Below are 22,656 nucleotides of genomic sequence, written 5' to 3'. Positions count from 1 at the left end.
CTCTAGTAGCACTTGCCAGGAGATTGAATTATCTGACCCCACTCCTGTGCGCCACCCCCCCGCCACCGTGACAAATCAGGAGCTGAGGTCATTCCATGAAGAAATAGTTTTTGAGTATTAACCATGTCCCAGGCATGGTGCTATCACTGGATATCCTTTGTCCCCAGGGAGCCTTCAGGCAAGTAACTTAGCCAAAGCTGAAATGGAGCAAGGGGAGGCCAGAGAGGGGATGAAAATGTTCAAGTGCTATTATCCAGAAGGAGATGCATAGTTTTCATTTTTAATCAGACTTACTGATCAGGGTGACGATGGAAGCCAAGATCTTTGACCTAATGTAGAAGCACAGTCATTTTATTTTCTGAACACATAACCTCACAAAGAAATGTCTCCGATTGCAGAATTCATTGGTATAAAAGTCTTATAAAGGTATCACCATTAAATACATTCAGTTAGACTTACTAAATGAGGAGAATAAATGAAAATGTAATAAATGAAAAGAAAATCAGAGGGAAAAATGTCCACTTTTGAAAAAGAATGTATATATATATGTGACTGGGTCACTTTTCTGTACAGTAGAAATTGACAGAACACTGTAGACCAATAATGGAAAAAAATCATTTAAAAAAACCCTCCCCTCCAAAAAAAAAAAACCAACAAAAAAAGAACATCTAGCCAATACAGAGTCAGTTGGATATACATAACTGGCCATATAGGAAGTCCAGTGTTTGACCAGTGTCCCCCCACCCCCGCTCCTGGGGACGTGTGGAATTCCTCTTAGAATATTGGCATACCCCACAAAGCAAAACACGGACTTTGACGCTAGGGAAAAGAGGATGCTTCTGCTCTACACCCCAAATACTCTCTTCAGGCCATTGCCTCTTTTCCACGGAGGCGGCAGGTGCCCATGGAGACCACTAGGTGTCGCTGTGAACCTGGGGAAGTGCAGCCTCACGCTGCAGGCACACATCAGCTTAGTCTGTTTTCAATCAACACGTTGTCAGTTTTTCTCCCCAGGCCCCAGGGGTGTACTAGGAATTTTTATTTCTTGAGAAATCCTGTGATTCAGCTGCCCTTTATTGGCCCTGCGCGAAAGAATGAAGGCTGTGCTTGCTTCACCAGCTCTCCAGGCAGGAGGCTCTCTGGCAAGGCCACCAGCCACCTCTCTATCTCTGCTTCTGCCTTGTTGTCCCCCTCCCTTTTTGCCTCTTCATGTCCCTTCCCTTTTTATCTTTCTCTCCCGCGGCTCAGTGACACTAATGAGCTCCCAGCTGGTCTGTGGGAAGGGCCCCATCCTGGAAGACTTGTCCAAGCCCTGGTGAATTTCAAGGCACCCAAACCAGCTCTGGCATAAACTAGCTTGTAAATTCCATCCTCTCCTTCCCCTTCTGATTCTACCCCCAGCCTAAAGCAGCTCCAAGATTAAGGCAGTGTTGGGGTGGGAGCGACAGGGGACTAAGCCATCTTACTAGGAATTCTGGACCCTAGTCCCGGCATGAAGAGGCCACACCTGCTTTCAAACCCCACCTCCCTCTGCCACTTCCTAGCTGTGAGACCTTTGGGAAGTAACTCACCCTTTCTGAGCCTCAGAGTACCTCCAGCTGCATTACGTTAAATAAAAGTACAAATATAAAGGACCCCATGGTATCTTGCAACATGGCAAGCATTCTATAAATGCAGAGTGATTTTGTTATTTATTATTATTCTATAAATGCAAAGTGATTTTATTATTTATTTGTTAGTACACAGACATATCAGCACACGTTTCTACCAAACAAAGGCGTAGAATTTGGGACCCTCATTTTCTGGAACCTGTGCCAAGATGGTGTGTTAAGGAAACAAAATCCAGGGTTTTTTATTCAGAGACGCCAAACACCGCAGCTGATTCTAACCCTCTGTACTTAAGTCGACAGTGATAAAAGTGTTTTGAGCCCAGGTGGGGCTATATTTGTCAATAGCCATAGCTTGCTTGGCGAAATGCCCTGATCGCTGTCCTGGCACCTTCCAGGAAAAGGCCACCCATGGGTGGACCTGGCCACTCACTCCCACCTCCAGAAGGTTTGGTTCGGCCCTCCTGGTTTCCAGTGACCACACTGCTGCTGTGGGGTTTTGTGGGTGGCCACAAGGTGGAATCCCAACCGTGGATGCCCTGAGGCTGCTCTCTGCAGGGCCTGCGGCCACATACCCAGGACGGCTTGGGGGAACGTGAAAAGAAGGCCGGCTGGTGGGTTAACCAGGCCTTCCTGGACCACTCTGAGGAAGCCAAATGTCAAAAGGAGCCTCTGCTGGCCAACATGCGTAACTGCAGCCTCTTCTCCTTGGGGAGGAGGGGGCTGTTTCTGAGTGACCTAGACCTTGACAGAATGTCTCTGGAAGACACTTGAATACTCATAGCCAAGATGAGTCTGCTTCTGTTGAGCAGCAGACAGGTGGAGAGTGTGAGCAGAATGGAGGAAAGAATAGATTGTGCCTTTTGCACAGCTCAAACCTGTATGCGCTGGGCTTGCAGGATTGCGGAAGGCTCGCGGCTGTTTTAGATCCCAACTCATGCCAGACAGGAGAGGATGCTCTCAGAGCATGTCTGCTGGTCCTGAAGCTGGTATCGATGCTGCACGTATGAGGGTTTGATTTCTGCAGCCTTGAGAAGCCTCGAGCTTTGAGGGAAGAGATATTTGGTCAGAGGATCCATCTGAGGGTTCAGTCATCTGACTTTTCCCCACTGGAACACAATCCAATGGAAAAACTGAGCCCTTGGGCTTAGGCTTGCGGAGGCACACCCAGCTTGGTGTTCTGGCTCTGTGACCTCTGGACACGTTCCCTTGTCTCTCCATCTCTCAGCTGTCCAGACAGTCTTCCAAAGAGTGCTGTAAGGATTTGGAGGTTTTGCAGCTAGTGTGCCCAGCACATGTTAGACACACAGTTGCAATCCTGAGATTTGTACAGACCTAGCTGCTGACTAGGAAGTTGAGGAAGCTCAGCGAGGTCGACCAGCACTCCAGACCACTAGTGGCCTCTTCATGCCAGAGCTTGACAGGGTCTACACCTGAGCAGAGGGCACCTTCTACTGTTTTAAACGTTTGTGAAAGCCTCGTGGATTTCTCACCAAAGCTGGTAAGACTATAACATGGTGCAGTCACTTTGAAAACCAGTGCTGCAGTTTCTCAAGGAGATAAATATAGAATTACCATATGACTCAGCATCTCCACTCCTGGGTATGTACCCCAGAGGAATTAGAATATGTGTCCACACAAGAGCTTGCACATTAACATTCATTGCAGCATTACTCGTAATGGCCCAAAGGTGGAAATAACCCAAATATCCATTAGTAGATAAATAAAATGTAGCATGTAGCATCTGACGTGATAGAACATTATTCAGCCATAGAAAGGAAAAAAGTCCTGATGTCTGTGACAACATAGATGATTGTTGAAAACATGGTAAGGGAAATAAACTAGACACAAAAGGACAAACATGGTATGATTCTACTTAAATGAAATATCCAGAGAGGTGCTCAATCAATGGGTGCTAGGGTTTGGGGATGGAGCATGGCTATTAATGGGCATGGGGCTTATTGGGTGGTGATGAAAGTGTTTTGGAGTCAGATAGTGGTGAGGGTTGCACAGTTCGTGAAGATACTTAAAAATTGCTGGATGTAGTGGTATATGAATTAAATCAAATATCAATACAGTTGTTACCAAAAAAAAAAAAAAGATGTTTTAGCATAGCAGCTGGAGGGTATTCTGACTGTGGGCGAACACAGGAGATGGGCCCAGGGAGTGGAGCTCTTGTAAGCCTCATGTATGAGTCAGATGAACCAGCTTCCCTCCCTCAGCTGTGCCCAGGGCTGGCGGGGTCACAGCAGCTGCAGACAATTTGGGATCACCTGGAAGTACAGGGCTGCTGAGCATGACGAGGGCCCCACGTGGGCAGTGGGTAGGATGCCCTCATCCAAGCACTGGGCCAGCCTCACCTCGCAGGCACCACACAGGAGGAGTGCAAAGCTCATAAGTGTGCTTTGCCTTGGTTTTAAGACTTGCACGGATCATGTTCTCCACACCCCAAATCAGGGCTGATAATTATGGTTTGTACTCATGGGAAGGGTGGGTGATATCATTTTCAGTAAGACTGTCTCCAAAAACCTGATCAGCAGGCTTCAGTTTTCCAGGACACACTCGCCTCCCTGTTTCCCTCTAAGCAGGCAGAGTTCTTAAAAGCACAGACTCTTTTGGGAGTCACAGGCCACAATTTTTTTCGTACAACTGAGGTCTCCTGGTAAAAGGCCTTGAATCAGAACTATGCTTTTATGCTTTTTCTGACTGAGAGCTAATCTAATGCATGGCATGGATTGAAGGAGGTTACCTGGGACCTTTCCCACCGCAAGGCGTGGAGTCCAGACGAACAAAACACTGTCCAGGCCTGTTTGCTCCATTTCCATGATGCCTGTTTGAAATCTCAACAGGATTCAGTTTAGTGCAGCAGAAACACCAAGGGCCACACACACACACACACACACACACACACACACACACACCCTATCCCAGATAGCAAAAGGAGGCAGGTGTATTTGGGAAGCACCATTTGCTGTTACGTAAAATAGCTGTATCTGGTAGCTTCCACTAAGAGAGTGACTAAACCCGGCGGGGCCACCTTTATCTAATAGGGGAACAGACCTAGAAGAACTCAGGGCTTCTTTGGTAGTTGGGGCACTCTTTCCAAAACGTCCTGCAAGGTTCCCATGTGCCCACCATGCTCCACTTTTGCCACCCTGGCCCAAGCCACCGCCATGTCATCCCTGGACTAATCCAGTAGGCAACTCATAGGTCTCCCGACTTGCCCCCCTGCTCCCTGGTTCCCTGAAGTCTAGTCTCAAATCAACTCTCAGAACGACGCTTTTAAAACAGAAAAGATGTTGCACCCCCAACCCCGAAATATCTCCTCATCACACTCCCAGTAAAAGCCAAAGTCTTTACAAGGGTTTACGAAGCCCTACAAGCTGAGCCTACCATCCCCCGCTTCCCCCCCCCCCATCCACGCTCACCCACTCCCCCCACACACCTGCTGGAAGGCATCACCCCTGGTCCTCATGGTCATCACTCTGCTCTTCCTCGTGATCTTCAACCTGGCCTTGCCTTTGCGCTCTTGGCCTGAGGGCTCGTCCCAGTGGCCCGTGTGGCTCCTTCCCCACTTCTGCTGCTTGACACTCACCTCACCATGGGGCCTTCCTTCACCACCCTCCATACTCCTGACCCTTTACATTGTTCTCAGTAGCATTTACCACTGTTAACACATGTATGTACATATGAGATATGTATACATGATATATGCCTACATTTGAGATGTATGTACCTATGGTATACACACACACACACATGCACCCAATCTGTTTATCTATTATACCTCTGGAAATAAACAAAGATCAGCCGTAGGAGAAAAGCAAAGGGTATGTATGTATGTATGTATTTTTGCCTTTTTAGGGCCGCACCCGCAGCATATGGAGGTTCCCAGGCTAGGGGATGAATCGGAGCTACAGCTGTCAGCCTATACCCCAGCCACAGCAACTCGGGATCCCAGCCGCATCTGCAGTCTGCACCACAGCTCACGGCAACACTGGCTCCTGAACCCACTGAGCAAGGCCAGGGATCGAACCTGCATCCTCATGGATACTAGTTGGGTTCTTTAACCACTGAGCTATGATGGGAACTCCGCAAAGGGTGTTTATTGCTATCTTACTGTAGCAAGCGAGTCAGCTACCTTCACGCGCATTTTGGCAGAGACTCAAAGGCGGCCAGAGGAGTGGGGAAGCTTTGTAGTGAGGGCTGTGCGCCTGGGGAAGTGTAGGTGGGCTGCCTGGAGGGGATATATCCTATGGTGCGTATTTAGTTTTCTCTGGTTGGTCCCAGGTTGGAAGCTGGGCTAAAAATTAGGGAAGCTGTCTGTTGTTAATCAGGTCCTGGCCATTCCCGTCTGATTGTTACAGAAGTTATTGTTTAGCTTCCTGGATTGTTACTAGAAACAGCAATTCGGCTTCCTGCAAGTCCGACTTACAGCACGCTGGCTTCCTGGGCTGCTTATTGCAGATAAGGGGGTTGGTTTCCTGGGCAGGTTGCTGCAGGTTGTGGATCCCAGTTCTATTTTTATGTATGGTCCAGCCATTGTCCGTTTGTATATTCAGCCTCTCGTCCCCCACTGGGGTGTAAACACTAAGAACCCTGTTTGGTTTACTGCTATGTCCCCAGAGCCGAGAATAGTGCCTGGGCCTCGTGGGCACTCAGTAACTGTTTGCTTTTCATCATCATAATGTTTGTCTAGATCTAGTTAGAAAAGTTGTGGCTCTGCTACATGACTTGGGTAGAAAACCAACTGCCAGCTTGCTTAATTCAATTCGCTTCTACAAATGTTTGTTGAGTGCTTGCTACACACCCAGGAGGCTCTGGATGAGACTGGTTATTCACTCCAGGTGACACAGGACAAGCATTCGCTGAAAGTGATTGACAGCCAGGATTCGGAATGCTTTTAGCCTTTGCTCAACATCTCTCTCCTGCTTGGAACTCAGAGCTAGCTCTAAGACCCCTTCAGCCTTCAGGTCTTCCCTCCCACATCTGCTTTCTCCAGCACCCATTACCTGTGATACTCATTTACTTCTCATGCAGCGCCTGGGCGGGTGGGGGTGACCAGTTGTCTTTTCAAAGAGCTGGTATCTTCTCAGTTGGATTGTTCCTTTAGAGCAAATGCCACGTCTCACCCACCATACGCATGACACATAGTAGGGTTTCGGTGATCTGAGTCACCCCCAACTCCCACCCCACCTTTTGTCTGAGCTTTTCCCTGGGCTCCAGATCAGATGTCTCAGGGCCTCAGAAGAGTTCCCTCCTCCATGCAGGGAAGTCACGTCTGGCTCAGAGCTGCCATCCGGAGGTGATAAGCAGCATGCTGGCCAAATAACCCAAGCCTGGGGCCCATCCTTGGGCATCTCACCTATTTTCGATTTTATTTTATTATTTTGTCTTTTTGTCCTTTTAGGGCCGTACCCTCAGCACATGGAGGTTCCCAGGCTAGGGGTCCAATCGGAGCTGTAGCCACCGGCCTACGCCACAGCCACAGCAACGCGGAATCCAAGCCACATCTGCAACCTACACCACAGCTCACGGCAACACAAGATCCTTAACCCACTGAGCAAGGCCAGGGATCGAACCCATGTCCTCGTGGATGCTAATTGGGTTCATTAACTGCCGAGCATAATGGGAACTCCTCAACTATTTTCTGATAAAGGCTTCCCCTTAAGTGTTGTTGTTTTTTTTTTGTTTGTTTGTTTTTGTTTTTAATATCTAAGTGGTTCCAAAATATATGTTCTTCTGGATAGGAGACTCCAGGATTGGGTTAATTTATCTTTCAGATAGACCACTCAAGGAACCCAGAAACAAATGGGCCAGGATGGATTTGCAAACAGCATATTTGGCGACATTGTATCAGCAGGCTGCCTTCATCCACAGTGGACAGAAAGTAAGCTCCTCAAGGGCAAGGAGCTGGGGTTGCTGTGTTTGTGAATGAGTCAGCATCTGGCACACAGTCATCGCTGTGCAAATATTTATTGAATGAATGGGAGGTATAAACACATGGAGTTTGAAATGAGAAACGCTGAATTTCAACAGCCATTATTTTCTAGATTCACTCATCGGGTTGCTTTAATTTTCTCAGCCAGCACAAAACACATTACAGAAAAGGCGAACGGGAGAGCGACAGACATGAAAGAGGACCCTAGGGAGCGAAAGCATCACTGCCCAGTTTCTGTTCACACACCACACGTGCTTTTAACCCAGGCAGACAGCGATGCAGACCTGCTTCCCACTGAGCCACCAGGGAAACCCCAAACTTCAGCACTCACCACGGGGTTCCACAATCTCCCAGCGGTATGGATCCCCCCCGGGGCCTGATCCTTGAACATCTTGGCTTTAATTTTTAATGACTCAGAAGCAGGCACGTCAACATGAGCTGCAGTAAGTTCGTGTCTGTTTAAGGCCTTGGGAGAGAAAAGTGAGAAAACTCATACAAAGTCCGCAGTGGTCCCTGGCTTCCTTCGATTCAGATGATTTTCTTTTTCACCCCTGGTAAATGTTAGAAACCAAAGTGGCCTCAGCCCTGGACCCGAGCCTTCTGATTTCCCCTCATCAGGTAGTTACATGTGCAAAAGAAAAGGCAGGTTCTCCTGGCAGAAGCTTCCTGGTACCACTCCTGACCCACATCTTGGGTTCCTTGGGGTTGACATCTTGGGCCTTGGAAGACTGTCGTCTTCAAACAGACCCCAGCCTTCAGGAAGTCCCTCCCCGGGCCTCACTGAAATCTCTTCTGCTGACAAACACAGTCCCCTCCCGCCGTCACCCCCCGGGAGGGGAGAACAGCTGCTCGCAGCCCTCCTTTTAATCATCCTTAATGGGCTCGTAAACAGTTATTAGGCACCCCCTTCAGCCTTCCCCGAGCCTCATTTTACTTGCATTGAGGCTGAGAGCTTCTGAGGAAGGCGTTTGACTCGGGGCTCCGCAGACTTGCCGCGTCTTAAATGGGTAATCAGCCACTTCACCCACTTTAACCTCCACAAATGAGCAGCCCTGCCTTCTTTGCAAAATTTCAACCTATTCAGGGGAGTTCCCTGGCAACCGACCCTTATTAATAAATCGCGCCCGCTCTAGGCCAGGACAGGGCATCTTTTAAATGTTTCTTTTTCTCGAGCAGTCACACCGGGCGCGCAGGCACACAATAAAGCGGCAGCTGCTCCCGAGGAAGGTCTGTGTTGGCAGGAGGGATCCTGCCTGCCCCCTACAGGCCGTCCGGGCCTGGGGAGTTCCCATCTGGCTCCCCAGCTGGGAAAGGGGGTGCTGCTCCAGCAAACTCTCATCTGGTCCTTTCTTGTGGTTCCTGGACTAGGGCCACAGCAGCTGGGGAGCGGGCCACGGGGCCACGCTGAGGATTGCTCGCCTCCACCAGGCACATGCTTCAAACTTCTGTCTCCTGTTTCATGGCAGTGAGTTTTACATTCAGCTCATTGCTCACGCCCAGAGGCAAAACTCCCAGTTGTGTCTCCACTCAGAGTCTTGTGGTCCCCCCACCCCATCGCAGGAGGTAGATCTGGTGTTGTTGCAGCTTTGAGGAAAAAAAGAGTGACTTTACTTCAAAGGAATTTTAACCAGGATGGCTAAAATTGAAAGGAGGAGTTTCTGTCATGGCACAGCTGAAACGAATCTGACTAGGAACCATGAGGTTGCAGGTTCGATCCCTGGCCTTGCTCAGTGGGTTAAGGATCGGGCATTGCCATGAGCTGTGGTGTAGGATGCAGGCAGCAGCAGCTCCGATTAGACCCCTAGCCTGGGAACCTCCACATGCCGTGGGTGAGGCCCTAAAAAGACAAAAGACAAAAAATAAGTAAAGAAATAAAATTAAAAGGACAGACAACATCAAGTCTTAGCGAGAGAGTAAAGCATTCAGAGCTCTCCATCCTTGTTGGTGGAAGCGTAAATTGGAGCCATTACTTTTGGGAGTCTCAGCAGATCCCAGCAGTGGCTCTCACAGTCCCACTCCCAGGAATAGGTTCAGAAGAAGCAAGTGTTCCTGCCACCAAAAGGCACGTGCAAAGGAAGTCCACAGTGCTGTAATTTATAATAGTGACAAGCTTGGGGTAGCCACCCAAGTGTGGAATGGAAAAATGACACATGGGAGTACGCCCCCCCCCAACCCCCATGGGATAAGACACACGGTAAGGAGCCCTGGACCATTGGATGAATCCCACAGACAGGATGCTGAGCAAAAGGAACCAGACACAAAAGAGGACGTGCCATGTTATTCCACTTATAGAAGATTCAGAATGTTACGGCAGATACCCAACAGCCCTGCGCTGCAGCGTATCAGCTCTGGTGACAGCCCCATGGCTGTAGCGTACCAGCTCCGGTAGCTTTGCGGCTGCAGTGGATCAGCTCTTTTACCCGGCGAGAAACCAAGAGAGCACTCAGAGAGTTGGAGAACTCAGTTTTATTACGCCAGCGGGCTCAGAGGAGATCGCTCTCCAGAGTCTGAGCCCGGAAGAAGGGTTTCATAAGGCTTTTATGGGCTATGTCTTCCGGGTCCAAGCTTGACTAGTTGGACTGGAGTGACGTCAGGCAAGGTAGTAGATGCGGAAGCAGATGCATGGGGGAGGACTGGTTGGGGCAGTCGGCTAGACTTTGCTTAGTCATCATGGCTGGGGTCTCTCCTTTCTACATTTTATTGGGACATTTTCTCCTACAAGAAAAGGCAAAAGTAATCCCTGACTATAATGACCTGAATCGTGTTGCCTTTGGGAAGAGTCTACACAGTATCGAGCAGAATGCCTGAGATCTGCGTGCTTTATCGACTGTCAGTTTTACCCTAATGAAAAAGAATTAAGTGTGTCTAGTGTGCTTTCTTCTTCCCAGATCAACAGCTCACTATTTCCTCGCCCTTTTTTGGTTTCTCCACCACTCTGCTTTTTTGAAAAGGATTAGAGGTGACTTACAATGATGTATCATGTCAAGCTGGAGTTATAAGTGAAGAAATCTGGGTGACACTAAAATAAAGGCAGGACAAGGCAAAACCAGATGGGAGCATAGTCCTCAGAATTTGGGCAGATCTTGGGCACTTCTTCGGGATGAACAAAATGGAGCTTCCTAGCAGTCAGTGTGAAAAAGAAACACGTGTCCACACCCACAAGTTAATGGTCCAGCTGATCAGGGGCACAGACACCTTCATGAAATCTCTCCTGTGCCCGTTTCAGAAAAAGGCAACTCTGTGATCAAACCTCTTTCTGTTTATTTTAAAGTTTGTCAGATATCCCATCTGGGACCCCGGCTCCCCTTCGTTTTCAGCTCTCTGACCCCCACCCTGCCCTCGAAGCATGAAGGGTGAGGCAGCATCCAGGACAGTCGGGGTCCCTCCGTGGGCTGTGCTGTGCTGTGAGCCTGGCAAGCAGACACCGTTCACTTTTCTGGGTGCAGTTTTGGGGATACCTGGCTTTTGAGGGCTGGATTTCTTTCCTTTGGGGTGCTCGGCCTGCCGTCCTGGTTCCTCGACCCCGGGCCTGCATCTTCAGCTTGGGCTTTGCTGCTCAGCCCATCTCTTTCCTTGTCAGAGCCCCCGGGTGGCTTGGTCCCTTCCCCAGTGACAGCTTCCTGGGGCCTGGACTCTTTCCACTTTGGCATTTGGGTTAAGGGATCTTTCCACCTTCGGGCTCCAGATTTTGAGTTGAATTCATATATTGCCCCGGTAACTAGGGAGAAAATACACAACCACCAACCACATCAGCAAAAGAATCCAAATAATTCTCTGCTCCTCATCTTCACTCTGCTCTCCGTCCCTCTTCCCCCCCCCCCCCCGCCCCTGCCCCCACCAGGGCAAGATGAAGCATCTAGAAAGACAGAAAGCAGGCTGGGGAAGAGGACAAACAATCTTCACCAGCCCGTTCTTTCCATGGAACATGGGAGTCTGACCACACGGGTAGCAAGTATCACACCTCCCTGGAAAGAAAGGTTTAGGAGAGTCTCAAGGTCACCTCAGTGGCAAGGTTAGAGGCCACATAAATCTTGAATTCAGCATGTGCTTCAGATAAACTTAGGTCCTGTTTCTCATGGGGTTACCCAGTACGTTCTTTTTATTTATTTATTTTTTATGGCTGCCCCTGTGGTATATGGAAGTTCCTGGGCCAGGAATTGAATCCAAGCCGAAGCTGTAACCTATGCCACAACTGTGGCAACGCTGGATCCTTTAACCTGCTCTTCTGGGCCGGGGATTGAACCCATACCTCCTCAGGGACCCAAGCCACTGTAGTCGCATTATTATTATTATTATTATTATTATTATTATTTGCTTTCTAGGGCCGCACCCATGGCATATGGAAGTTCCCAGGCTGGGGTCTAATCAGAGCTATAGCCACTGGCCACAGCCACAGCCACAGCAATATGGGATCCGAGCCGAGTCTTTGACCTACACTGCAGTTCATGGCAATGCTGGATCCTTAACCCACTGAGTGAGGCCAGGGATCAAACCAGCATCCTCATGGATACTAGTCAGATCCGTTTTGGCTGTGCCACGACGGGAACTCCTGAAGAAACTCCTACCCAATACATTCTGACTTGTTTGTTTATTAAAAAGCCCCCTGAATCCTGATATAAACAGGAATTCACCAGGTAAGGAGGAAACGACTTTGCTTTTTATTTACCTGACGTTAGCAGAGATGTGCAGACACACACACACAGATCTGGCCCCATTTGAGATGATGCAGGGGAGCCATTTGTAGTGTGTTGGAGCCAGCAGACGCTAAGTGATGTTTGTTCACATTAGTCCCCTTGGCTCATGCCTTCCTTTCTCCTTCGCTCACACACACAGACACGGGGGAACAGCCTCAGTTCTCCCCGGCTTTTGCCCCAGAAGATCTAGTTTCCAGCGTGCCCCTGCTCCTGCCATTTCCATGCAGCACGAGTGGCCTCTCAGGCAGAGGATCCCACCAGCACTTATGCTAATGTGGGCACATTATGGTAACAAGTACCTAATAATAGAGGGAAATTTAATTCCAGCAGCAGCAGCAGCCTCTCCTGGAGAGGAGCCATCCTGCATCCGAGGAGGACGGAGCCGTTCGCATGTGAGGGTGGCAGGGAGCCAACACACTTGCCTCCCGAATTTGGTTTCCTTCCCTTTATTCACGTCTATAATGGAGCCTTTGTAAGCGAAGGGATGTGTGTAAAGGAGCTAAATTTGGAGCTGATTTCACGGGGGTGATGGGCGCTCTGGAGGCCAACTTTACCTTATGTTCATCTTGCCGACCAAGAAGAAATTCTTGGCCCCGATCTAGATAAAAAAAGGAGCCAAGCTTGCCATTTCTCCATATCTCTCACTACCAACAGGACGGTGTTGAAGCATCCAGAAGGGAGGGGGCCGTGGTGGAGGGGTGGGCGGGGGAGGTTGAGTCCCCGTGAGCAGGAAAAAAAATGCATTGTGGAAATTCACCAGTTCTCTGAATTGGTTTGTGATTTGGGAAGGGAGACTGGGCAGAGGTGTGGTCCTTGAGTGGGGAGTGTTTAGGTGAGAACCTTCTGAGGCCTCCCACGCGATCACATGCTTGAATGTCTGCAGGCCAACTGTGTTTCAAGCTGATCTCACATGGTAGGGCAGCCTAAAAGGATCGGCAGGGTGTAGGCACCATAACCGGATTGGCAGGCTGAGTGAAGAGGAGGACATTGGTTGGGGTCCTCCGTGACTCTACCAGCCTCGAATATGAACCCTTAGGAGTGGCACGGCCATGGACTTACCTGGGTCTTTGGCTTCGCCATCAAAGACAGTGTTCATCTGGATTGTTTCCTAAGGAGAAGAAAGAGACAGCCTCGAGCACAGGCTTCCACTCCTCCCCCCAGGCAAGGCTGCCCTTCCTTACAGCCCAGGTTCCCTACCCAGGACCTTCCTGACATTTATTTATTCAGTGGGCCCTGTGCTAGGTGCTGGGGACACGGCAGTGGACAAGGCAGGTGTGATGGCTGCCTGCACAGAGCTTGCAGTCAAGCAGGAGCTGTTGACAAAGGGGCATCACCACGTACAGTGATAAAGACTGTGATGGGGGGTATAGGCTGCTACGCAGGCGTGGGGGGTGGAAAGAGGACACTTAATCCAGACCTGGTGGGTAGGAAAGCATCCTGAGTAAATGCCATCTAAGCTGCAGAGCAGGAAGAGCAGAAGTGCCCTGCAGCAGCGTGTCAGCAGGATCTGCCAGGCAGACGTTATCTGCAGGGCAGGCACAGACGAGCGAGCCCTCACAGGGTCCCAGCCCCCATGTGGGCTGTGTCCACCCCCATCCAGGCCACGGCAGCCTTGCATCTGGGCCCCCCTGCCCTACCTAAGCCTGGCCACATCTTTTTCTTCCCCTGACCCGTCCTCTCTGCCGCCCTCCAGGACCTACTTCCGCCCCATGGAGACGTCCTCTCCCCTCCCACGGTGCCCTCCAGCGACACTGTCCTTCAGCAGGCTCATGAGGACAGTGTTTGCAGACACCCACTTCCCATTTTCATCAGTTAAGCCATCACCTACTCACTTGCCCCCTGCTCCGCTCTATGAAAGAGAAGGAACGGAGTCCTTCTATTGTATGGCTCCCATCCATATGATTAGTTCGACGGCTTTACTGTTTCCACTCATGGGACTGATTAAGAGAGGAATTTAATGGTACGTGTTTCTAAGCCTCTGAGTGCCATCACCAAGGCCACTTGCCTTAGACAGTAAGACCTGGGAGGCAGGAGACCGCCCCTTCCTCCCGTTTGCAGACAGACCTGTGCTTATAAGCGCTTAGGGAACTGGCCTGAAGCAACACTTCCTTCTGTTCCTGAGTGCTGGTCCCTAAATGTATGGATCTTGGATCACAGCAAAGTCCCATTGTTGGCGGGGGGTTAAGGGAGACCTGGGGGCAGGGGGTCACCTTCAAGTTCTATCATGTCCCAGTGGATGGATCAGACTGAGTTAAAAAAAAAAAAAACAAAAAACAAGGAGGTCAGGCGAGGAGGTCAGTTCTCAGCCATCCATAAGGCTTTGCATTTGTCTGATGCTGCATCATTTCCCCACTCTTTCCCCACTTGTTATTTCAGAGCAGGTGTCCTCACTCCCATTCCACTAATGAGGAAGCTACAGCTTAAAGAGGCCGGGGAGTCCCAAGGCCAAGGTCATAGGGCCCAGTGGACAGAGCCAGGCCAGCCCTGCATGGCGCTCTCTCTGTCACTTTTCCACAAGATTGGGGACGAGCAAAGCAAAAATAAATCCCATTAAAGGGTGAAGCACCAGTTTTGGTCTTTAAGCTCCTCTCTCCCACCACACTCTCCTAGAGAACTGGTGTGGATAATAAACACCACTATTCAATATTTATGAAAGCCAGTTCTTCTGCAAATATATCAGCAGACAGATTCAGTGGAGGGAGCAAATTCTATCAGGAGCTCGTCACACAGCAATCTGTTCCAGTGGCCAAATACAAGCATCTTCCTGAATGATAAACACCCCAGTGGGGCTGTGGCAGGACTGGGAGGGGGGTGAGCGATCCCCCATCCCCACCTCCCTCCCCCGGGGTTCCTGGGGGGCCAGCCACCCTTACCACCACGAGCTCTCTCTTTGCGTCCTTCATTTCTGCAGGGAAGAGAACAGACAGAAGTTAAGCCTCCTGGACACTAAATTGACCTTAAAATTCTACCCCCACCATGAGATCTCTCTTCAACAGGCTTTGAGCTTAGTTTTGCAGGCACAGCAAAGCATTTTCCCTCTGGAGCCATGTGTGTTGACCGCCCTCCATCTTCTAGAAAAATACAAACACACATACACAATTTTTTTTAATGTTTGATTCTTTCCCCAGCTTATTATTATGACTGGAAATTAGCTTTTAAATGGCTTTATAGGTCAAAAGAATGATGGAGTTGCTACTTTTGTTTGCATGTGGGAATTCTTTGCATCCATTCCCTTTGCCCTTTTTAAAAAGTAACTAGGGTGGGAGATAGTTTGTGAAAAATCCCATTTATTAAAATTATTTCATCCAGTATGATCAATAACCACTGTAATCAAATTTCTAACCTTGCTTAGACATGCCTTGTGCCTGTCAGATGCACACACCTATGGCTGGAGGGATTAATCATTCTCAAAAACACTCTAGGAGCTGCTGTAGTGGCTCAGCGGGTCAAGAACCCGACTAGTATCCATGAGGATGCAGGTTCGATCCCTGGTGCTGCTCAGTGGGTTAAGGATCCCACATTGCTGTGGCTGTGGTGTAGGCTGGCAGCTGCAGCTCCAATTTGACCCCTAGCCTGGGAACCTCCATATGCCATAGGTGAGGCCCTAAAAAACAAAAACAAAACAAAAATGAACACTCTTTCCAGTTCTTTGTCCTAATTCTCCTGAGGCCACAGCTTTGGGGGTGGTGGCAACATCTCTTCTGATAGACCTTGCTCATTTCAGCAGTGCCCTGACGTCACTCAGCCCTCCCAGCCCACCTGACCGCACCCAGCCCCCTTTCTAATTAGCCTGACATAAATAACTTGCAAAAATGATCAAGCTCATTGCAATCTGAGTACAGTATCTTATGTTCTTTAAAAAGAGGCATCCGTGGAGTTCCCTGGTGAGTTCCCTGGTGGCTCAGTGGGTTAAGGATCTGGTGTTGTCACTGCTGTGGCTCGGGTTGCTGGGTTGCTGCTGTGGTGTGCTTCGATCCCTGGCCTGGAAACTTCCATATGCCATGGGTGTGAGCAGATAAAGACAAAGAGGCATCCGTCTAATATGCAGCGTGAGTGGTCCTTAGGAGGGCTTACCTCCTCCATGTGCCGGAGTCGCAAATAGATTCGGTCTGTATTCAACCCTCTGAGAATTCTCCGTTCCTGATGCACCTGGTGGAGAACAGACATCTAGGTGCCTACGTTCAACTGATTGGAGGCAGCTCGGTAAGGGACAGGCAGGACTAAATGAGAGACCTGAGTGGGCCCACAGCCCCATTCACCCTCCCCTGCCCTCCTCTTTCTCCAGCTACCGTCTGACCTCTGGTTCATCCCATCCATAGATGATGCAGTGGAAAACCCAGCAAGACAGGACTGTGCCTTGATTCTCTACCAAGCTGCAGCCCTTTTCAGTAACATAACTGAGCAAAAACCCAACAGTAACAACAACAAACAAAGGGAATCAGCACCGTACATACCTCCTTTCTTCACCCTAGAGGGGGAAAAGGATGGACAAGAATTAGCCTGGGAGCATTCTGCACTGATGCACGCTGACAACGTGAGGGCCTTTGGGCAAATGAGTTTCCCCAGGACTAAGAGGCTGATTGACAGAGGGGCGGGGCTGCGGATGAAAATGAAGCCCAGGCTCCCAGCCCTGCTCCATCACTACGGAAGTTGTGGGAGTATGGTACATTTGATAACGATTACTTCATAGCACTTCAGGGGATAGATTTTCTCTGATAACACTGAGTGAGGGCAGGACCACCCCAGCCAGAGTGTCGGATTCTTCCTGCTGGGTTCTCCTTCCCAGATGCTATCAGAGCAGAGGCCTGGCTCACAGCAGGAAGTGCTGACAACTGGGAGCTGAACCCTAGTTTCCTTGAGTTCCTGCTATCGTGCAGTGGATCGGCAGTATTTCTGCAGTGCCAGGATGTAGGTTTGATCCCAGGCTGGGCACAGTGGGTTTAAGATCTGGTGTAGGTTGCAGTTGGGACTCAGATCTGATCCCTGGCCTGGGAACTCCATATGCTGGTGGGTGGCAAAAAAAAAAAAAGGTAGCTAGAAAACAAAAACAAACCCCCCCAGTTTCCTGTGACATGAAGAGCTGGACACTTGGACTCTTAAGACCCTTCCCATGATAACCTTAGATCCTATAATTCTGGGGCTCTAATTTTATTCTTTACTATTAGACAAATGTTGGTTGCCAGATGGTACAACACATTTCCAGAGAGGCCAGGTCTGAGTCTAAATTACTAGTTAGCGTTTTCTTTTTCTTTTTTTTAAAGTCAACTGTGCTGAAAACAATTCATATTTAGAATGTAAATGAAAATAACCAGGTTCAAGGTGCATATTTAACGTGTCTGTTGGATTACTTCCTTTAAGAACTTCTGCCCAAATCCCATTACAGAGCACCACCATCCTTACAAGCTTAAGCATCACTCTTTTGGAGCCTTCTTTTTTTTTTTCAAGTCAATTTCTGAGTAGAGTCCAAATAAAATGCCTTTTTTAATTTCAGCAGATGCTCAAGGAGTTTTTACCTTGAAGTCAAGGTTGCCAATAGCAACGTACATCCCCAATAAATATGGCAAAATGCAATGAACATCTTTATGCTAATACCTTATACTTTTATAAGTCATTCATCCACAGACTTAAAAGTTATTTGACACTACTAGCTAATCTTTAGAGTACTTTTAAAAGCCACATGCGCCTTATCACCTCTTCTTTTTGCCAGTGAGAAATCCCAAAACGCAGGTAGCTCCAGTATCCCAAAATACTTGGGTGTAGAGCTAAACTTGGAATCTAGAATCCTGAGCTTACTGGGACTCAGCCATGGGGGAAAAAAAAAAATCATGCAAGAAGATTTTTTTTTTTAAATAGCGTATGTAGCATTTACGCTACGTCAGGCATAGTGCTAAGTGCTGCCTTTGCATTTGCTCATTTAATTGTTTGGTTTTCAAATAAAGAAAATGAGATTCACAGAGGTTTTCCCTTGCCCAAATCCATATACCTGGAACACGGTAGAGCTAAGATACAGACCCCAGCCTCAAGTGACTCCAGAACCCAGGCTCAGGACCACTGGGTTCTCCCTATCAGAGCTCCTCCAGCCACTGATTCTGGAGAAGCTTGTAATAACTCAGAGCTGTCCTCACTTCACCATAGGACCTCCCTGTGGCTGGTCAAAGACTCTCTGCAGAGTGTCATCGAAGGAGGCAAATTAGTGTGCAGGAGGGAATGGAAAGCAGGCCGGCGTTTCCAGCCCTCAGGAGGGAGAGACCAGGGCCACACACACAAGAAAAATGATTAGTTAGTCACACAGAAGCCCAGCTGAGTCACTGGAGCCAAAAGCTTAACTCTCTTATTCGTTTTTTGTGCTTCCTCTGATTCCATCTCATCCTTTAAATATTCCACGAATAACAGCAAAGCATATTCCCCCACTTCTTACAATGGGGATTGTTCTGAAGCTTTTATCCAGGACAAAGTCACCAAGAGGCCGAAACTCCAGTTTCATTGCGAACGCAAGAACAGGGCAGTTGCCAGGGAAAACCAAAGGAATAGTCTCCTGGCCCAGCAGGTGATCGGGCAAGGGGGCGGGGCGGGGGGAGGCGTCCACCAGGACCAGGAGAGCCCGATGCCTTCCCCATATCTTCGTTTCCTTCCTTCATCCCAGGCACCCTCTCCACCTGCAGAGAAACCCTGTCTGCCTTTCCTTCTCCCGACATCACTGGAAGCAGTGTCCTCCTAAAGGAAAGAGCCCAGCCCACTGGCAACTTACAGAGATGTCCTGTGCTTCCCAGTCTTGCGGGGACAGTGTCTGTAGATGGCTTTGGCCAACAGGACGATCAGGGACACCAGGAGACCCAGAAGCAGTACGGAGCCCAAAGTGATGACAAAAGGCACGTACCACGCCGATGGCGAATACACGTTTTTCCTCAGGATCTGATAGGTGACCCTGGGCTTGAATGACAGAGAAGCGGGAGGGTGAGTGGGGGCTGGTGGTGGTTTTGACATCCGCGCCCTCTCACATTGAGTGTTCATTCCTCTTTGTTCTTGCCGTAAACATCTCTGCTCACTGTGCTGGCTGCTTCAACCCAACACCTTATTTATAGTCCTGCCAGACATCCATTAGATCCCAGCCCAGAAAACACAGGGAACTGGAAAGCAACGCGAGGCCTCAATTCACCCTCTTTCTTCCCCTTCCCCAACAGCAAAACTTCCATTGGCTTCTTTTCCTGCCAGTTCATGGCATCACCTCAGGGCTAATATAGCCATTGTCTCTCACTGGGAAGGCATGAGCCGTGAACATTATTTTTTAACACTTTGAAGGCTTTTCAGGTTTTTTTAACACTCACTCCTGGCTGCACTGCCAGGTGAGCGGGCTGTTATCACCTCAAGTTCAGCATTTTCTTCCTAGCGAGGGAGACAGAGGACAAACACATTACGGTGGTTTCTGGATTGGAGATGTCACAACTGGGTCATGTTGTAAGTCCCAGAAAGGTGGCAATTCCTTCCTCAGGGGCTCCTATTGCTCCCTCCCACAGCTGGAAGCCCTTAAGGTTACCTAATACCTTCATTCATTGGGGTTGGTTTTGTTGGTTTGTTGGTTGGTTTTTGGCCCAGGCGTGCAGCGGCTTGATGTGGGATCTCAGTTTCCAAACCTGGGATTGAACCCGGGCCCCAGTGGTGAAAGTGCCAAGTCCTAACTGCTAGACCAGCAGGGAACTCCCTCACTAGGATCAACTGACTCCATCCCACAGGAGAGGAACATTAACCAGCTCGTGGTAAGACTCTGAGAAGCAGAATTTGACCAAGCTTTCTGAGCTTCTGACTGCATTTCCTCTGGCGTCCTGCAAGTGCAGAGCAGCTGACCAAGGGCGCAGTGTTTACCAGGAGCAAGAGGAAAGGGGACAAGAGTCAGGACAAATATAAGCCACTTCATCCAAGGAGCAGGGGATGATAATCCTCAGATTCTAAGACATCCCCCTCCTTCATCACATGGATTCTATTGTGGCACCTGCTTATTTCCCTCCTCCTGTTTATGACAATCTGTAGTTAGTTTATTAATTCGCACACCTGTTTATAATGTCTCCCCTTCTAGAAAGGAGGCTCTCAAGTGTTAGTGCACATCAGCCTCCCCTGGAAGTCTTATTAAAAACACAGATAGCGGAGTGCCTATCCTGGCTCAGCGGAAGCAAATCTGACTGGCATCCATGAGGATGCAGGTTCCATCCCTGGCCTCACTCAGTGGGTTAAGGATCCGGAGTTGCCATGAGCTGTGGTGTAGGTCACAGACTCGGCTTGGATCCCGTGTTGCTGTAGCTGTGGTGTAGGCCAGCCACTGTAGCTCTGATTCGCTCCTTAGCCTGGGAACTTCTATGTGCTGCAGGTGCGGCCCTAAAAAGACAAAAAACAAACAAAACCCCACAGATAGTTGGGCCCCACCCCCAGGGTTTCTGACCCAGTAGGAGTGGGGGGTGGGTGGCAGGGAATGCTGGGTTTCAGCATCCTTCCCTGGAGGTCGTAGTAATGCTCACGGTTGAGTGAGCTCTAATTTTAATGTTCTGGAGTGGGTTCAAGAGTGTGCTTTTTTCACAAGGTCCCAGGTGACGCTGATGCTGCTGATCTAGGGACCACACTTTGAGAACCACTGACCTATTCTGTAAGCGCCATAAGAGCAGAGATCCTTTCCGGCTTATTCACCAAAGTGCTTGGCATCTTATTAGGGATGGAAGCAATACTTGTAGATGGAATGAGTGAATTTTTTTTGGAGTAGGGGTGGGGAGTAGGGTACAGATGGGCACAAAGTGACTCTGCAAAAAGTGGAGCCGGGGGGGAGTGGAATGGACTGGGAGTTTGGGGTTAGCAGACACAAACTATAGCCTTCGGAGTGGATAAGCAATGAGATCCTGCTGTACAGCACAGGGAACTATATTTAGTCACTTGTGATGGAACATGATAGACGATAATGTGAGAAAAAGAATGTCTATATATGTATGTATAACTGGGTCACTTCGGTGTATAGCAGAAATTGACAGAACATTGTAAATCAACTATAATACAAAAAATTTTTAAAAGCTCATGTAAATAAAAGAAAAATCAAATGGCATTAAAAAAAAAAAAAAAGTGGAGAAGGGCCCAGCAGCTGCTTGCTCTCATGGACACTGACTTGCAGTAGCTCTCAGGACAAGCAGAGAAGGCCTTGTGAAAGCAGCAACACGTACATGAAAACTGGCTCCTGTGACACATGGATGGCCAATACCTGATCGATCACAAGCCTGTGCATAAATATACACCCTTCTTTACCAGAACAGGAAAAATTAATGGTTCTATAAGCTCAAGGCCTCACCCCGCCAGTGACCCCTACATCCTGGCAACATCCTAACACCTCAGCTCTTCAGTCCACTGCATATTTCTCCTGGGTCAAGGGGCTCCACTGATGGAACTCACAAGGGATGTATCGGGGGAGTTCCAGGTCCCAAAGCCCTTACCCTGGGGGTTGTGGTGACAACTGTGGTTGGGCGAGGAATGACACTAATACTCAGTGTCACTGTCCCTGTTTCAACAAGAGCCCCAGCTCTCTTCCTGCCGGACAGCAAGTTGTCATCAGTTATGTAGACAAGCAGTTTGTAGTTCCAGATCTTATCAAGCCCACTGACATAGTCGAAGCGAGTCGCAAGAAGCAGGCTTGTAACGTTGGACCCGGCGTTGGGAGAGAAGGTGAAGTGACGGTTGATGTTGCCTACGTGAGATGTGATACAGGGATTTGGGGGAAAGAAGAAGAGAGAGTGAGAAGGAAAGGGTTAAAAGAAAACTGCATTCAGCCTTTTCATTAAACATCCACACCTCAGGTGTAGACTGTTTCTGATGCACGAGGTCTGGGTCAGTGAGAGGATTGGGACCTTAACTGTATCACAGAGACTCTTACAATGAAAAGAATAGGAGAGGGCCCTGCACACCTGTCCCAGGAGAAGGGCTGCCATCTGCTGATCAGGCAGGGGTCTAACAATCCCGGTGTAGCCAGTGTCCAGCATCGGCATTGATTTGGTGACAGCATATAAGCCATGCTCAGACCAGTCCGTGGACAGCAAGAGGGAAGAGTGGACCATGACCACCCCAGCTATAGGTCAAGTTCACTGTACGCCTTTCATGGAACCTGGCGGGTCACACTGGTGGCAGATGTCTCTGGAGTCCCCCAAAGGAAGGTGTGTCCTGGCTGCACAGGGACCTCGGTCTCCATGCCCGCCTCCCCCACTGCTGCGTTCAGGCTGCAGGCTCAGAGCAGAGGGAGCCCAGGCAGAGAAGCTGTCCGCCCAGGCAGCCCTTGCTCATTCCTCCAGCGGCCCCAGACTCATTACTGACTGAAAACCAGTAAATGGAGCAGAGGGTGATGCAATTTTTACTCCCTTGGCAGCCAAGTGCCCCATAAAGGCCTGAGGGTTCT

General features: G+C 49.2%; 2 protein-coding genes across 6 annotated transcripts in view; one reads left to right on the top strand and one right to left on the bottom strand.

Annotated features, from left to right (window-relative positions):
- Window positions 1–22,656, top strand: part of ATXN7L1 (ataxin 7 like 1) — a 461,024-nt gene that overhangs the window by 21,154 nt on the left and 417,214 nt on the right. The gene's annotated exons all lie outside the window — the stretch shown is intronic.
- CDHR3 (cadherin related family member 3) overlaps window positions 10,788–22,656 on the bottom strand; it is a 71,234-nt gene continuing 59,365 nt past the window's right edge. Inside the window, exons 14-20 of the mRNA XM_013979834.2 lie at window positions 21,704–21,954; window positions 18,991–19,172; window positions 16,697–16,710; window positions 16,317–16,391; window positions 15,116–15,147; window positions 13,302–13,350; window positions 10,788–11,266 (exon numbers count right to left, since the gene is read on the bottom strand). Of these exons, the coding sequence (XP_013835288.2) occupies window positions 10,977–11,266; window positions 13,302–13,350; window positions 15,116–15,147; window positions 16,317–16,391; window positions 16,697–16,710; window positions 18,991–19,172; window positions 21,704–21,954 (893 nt within the window). The 3' untranslated portion in view covers window positions 10,788–10,976. The remainder of the gene's footprint in view (window positions 11,267–13,301; window positions 13,351–15,115; window positions 15,148–16,316; window positions 16,392–16,696; window positions 16,711–18,990; window positions 19,173–21,703; window positions 21,955–22,656) is intronic.

Source organism: Sus scrofa, chromosome 9 (genome assembly GCF_000003025.6).
Source record: "Sus scrofa isolate TJ Tabasco breed Duroc chromosome 9, Sscrofa11.1, whole genome shotgun sequence".
Classification (NCBI taxonomy): Eukaryota; Metazoa; Chordata; class Mammalia; order Artiodactyla; family Suidae; genus Sus; species Sus scrofa.
Note: the sequence above shows the minus strand (reverse complement) of the source record. Positions and strands in the feature narration are given on the sequence as shown.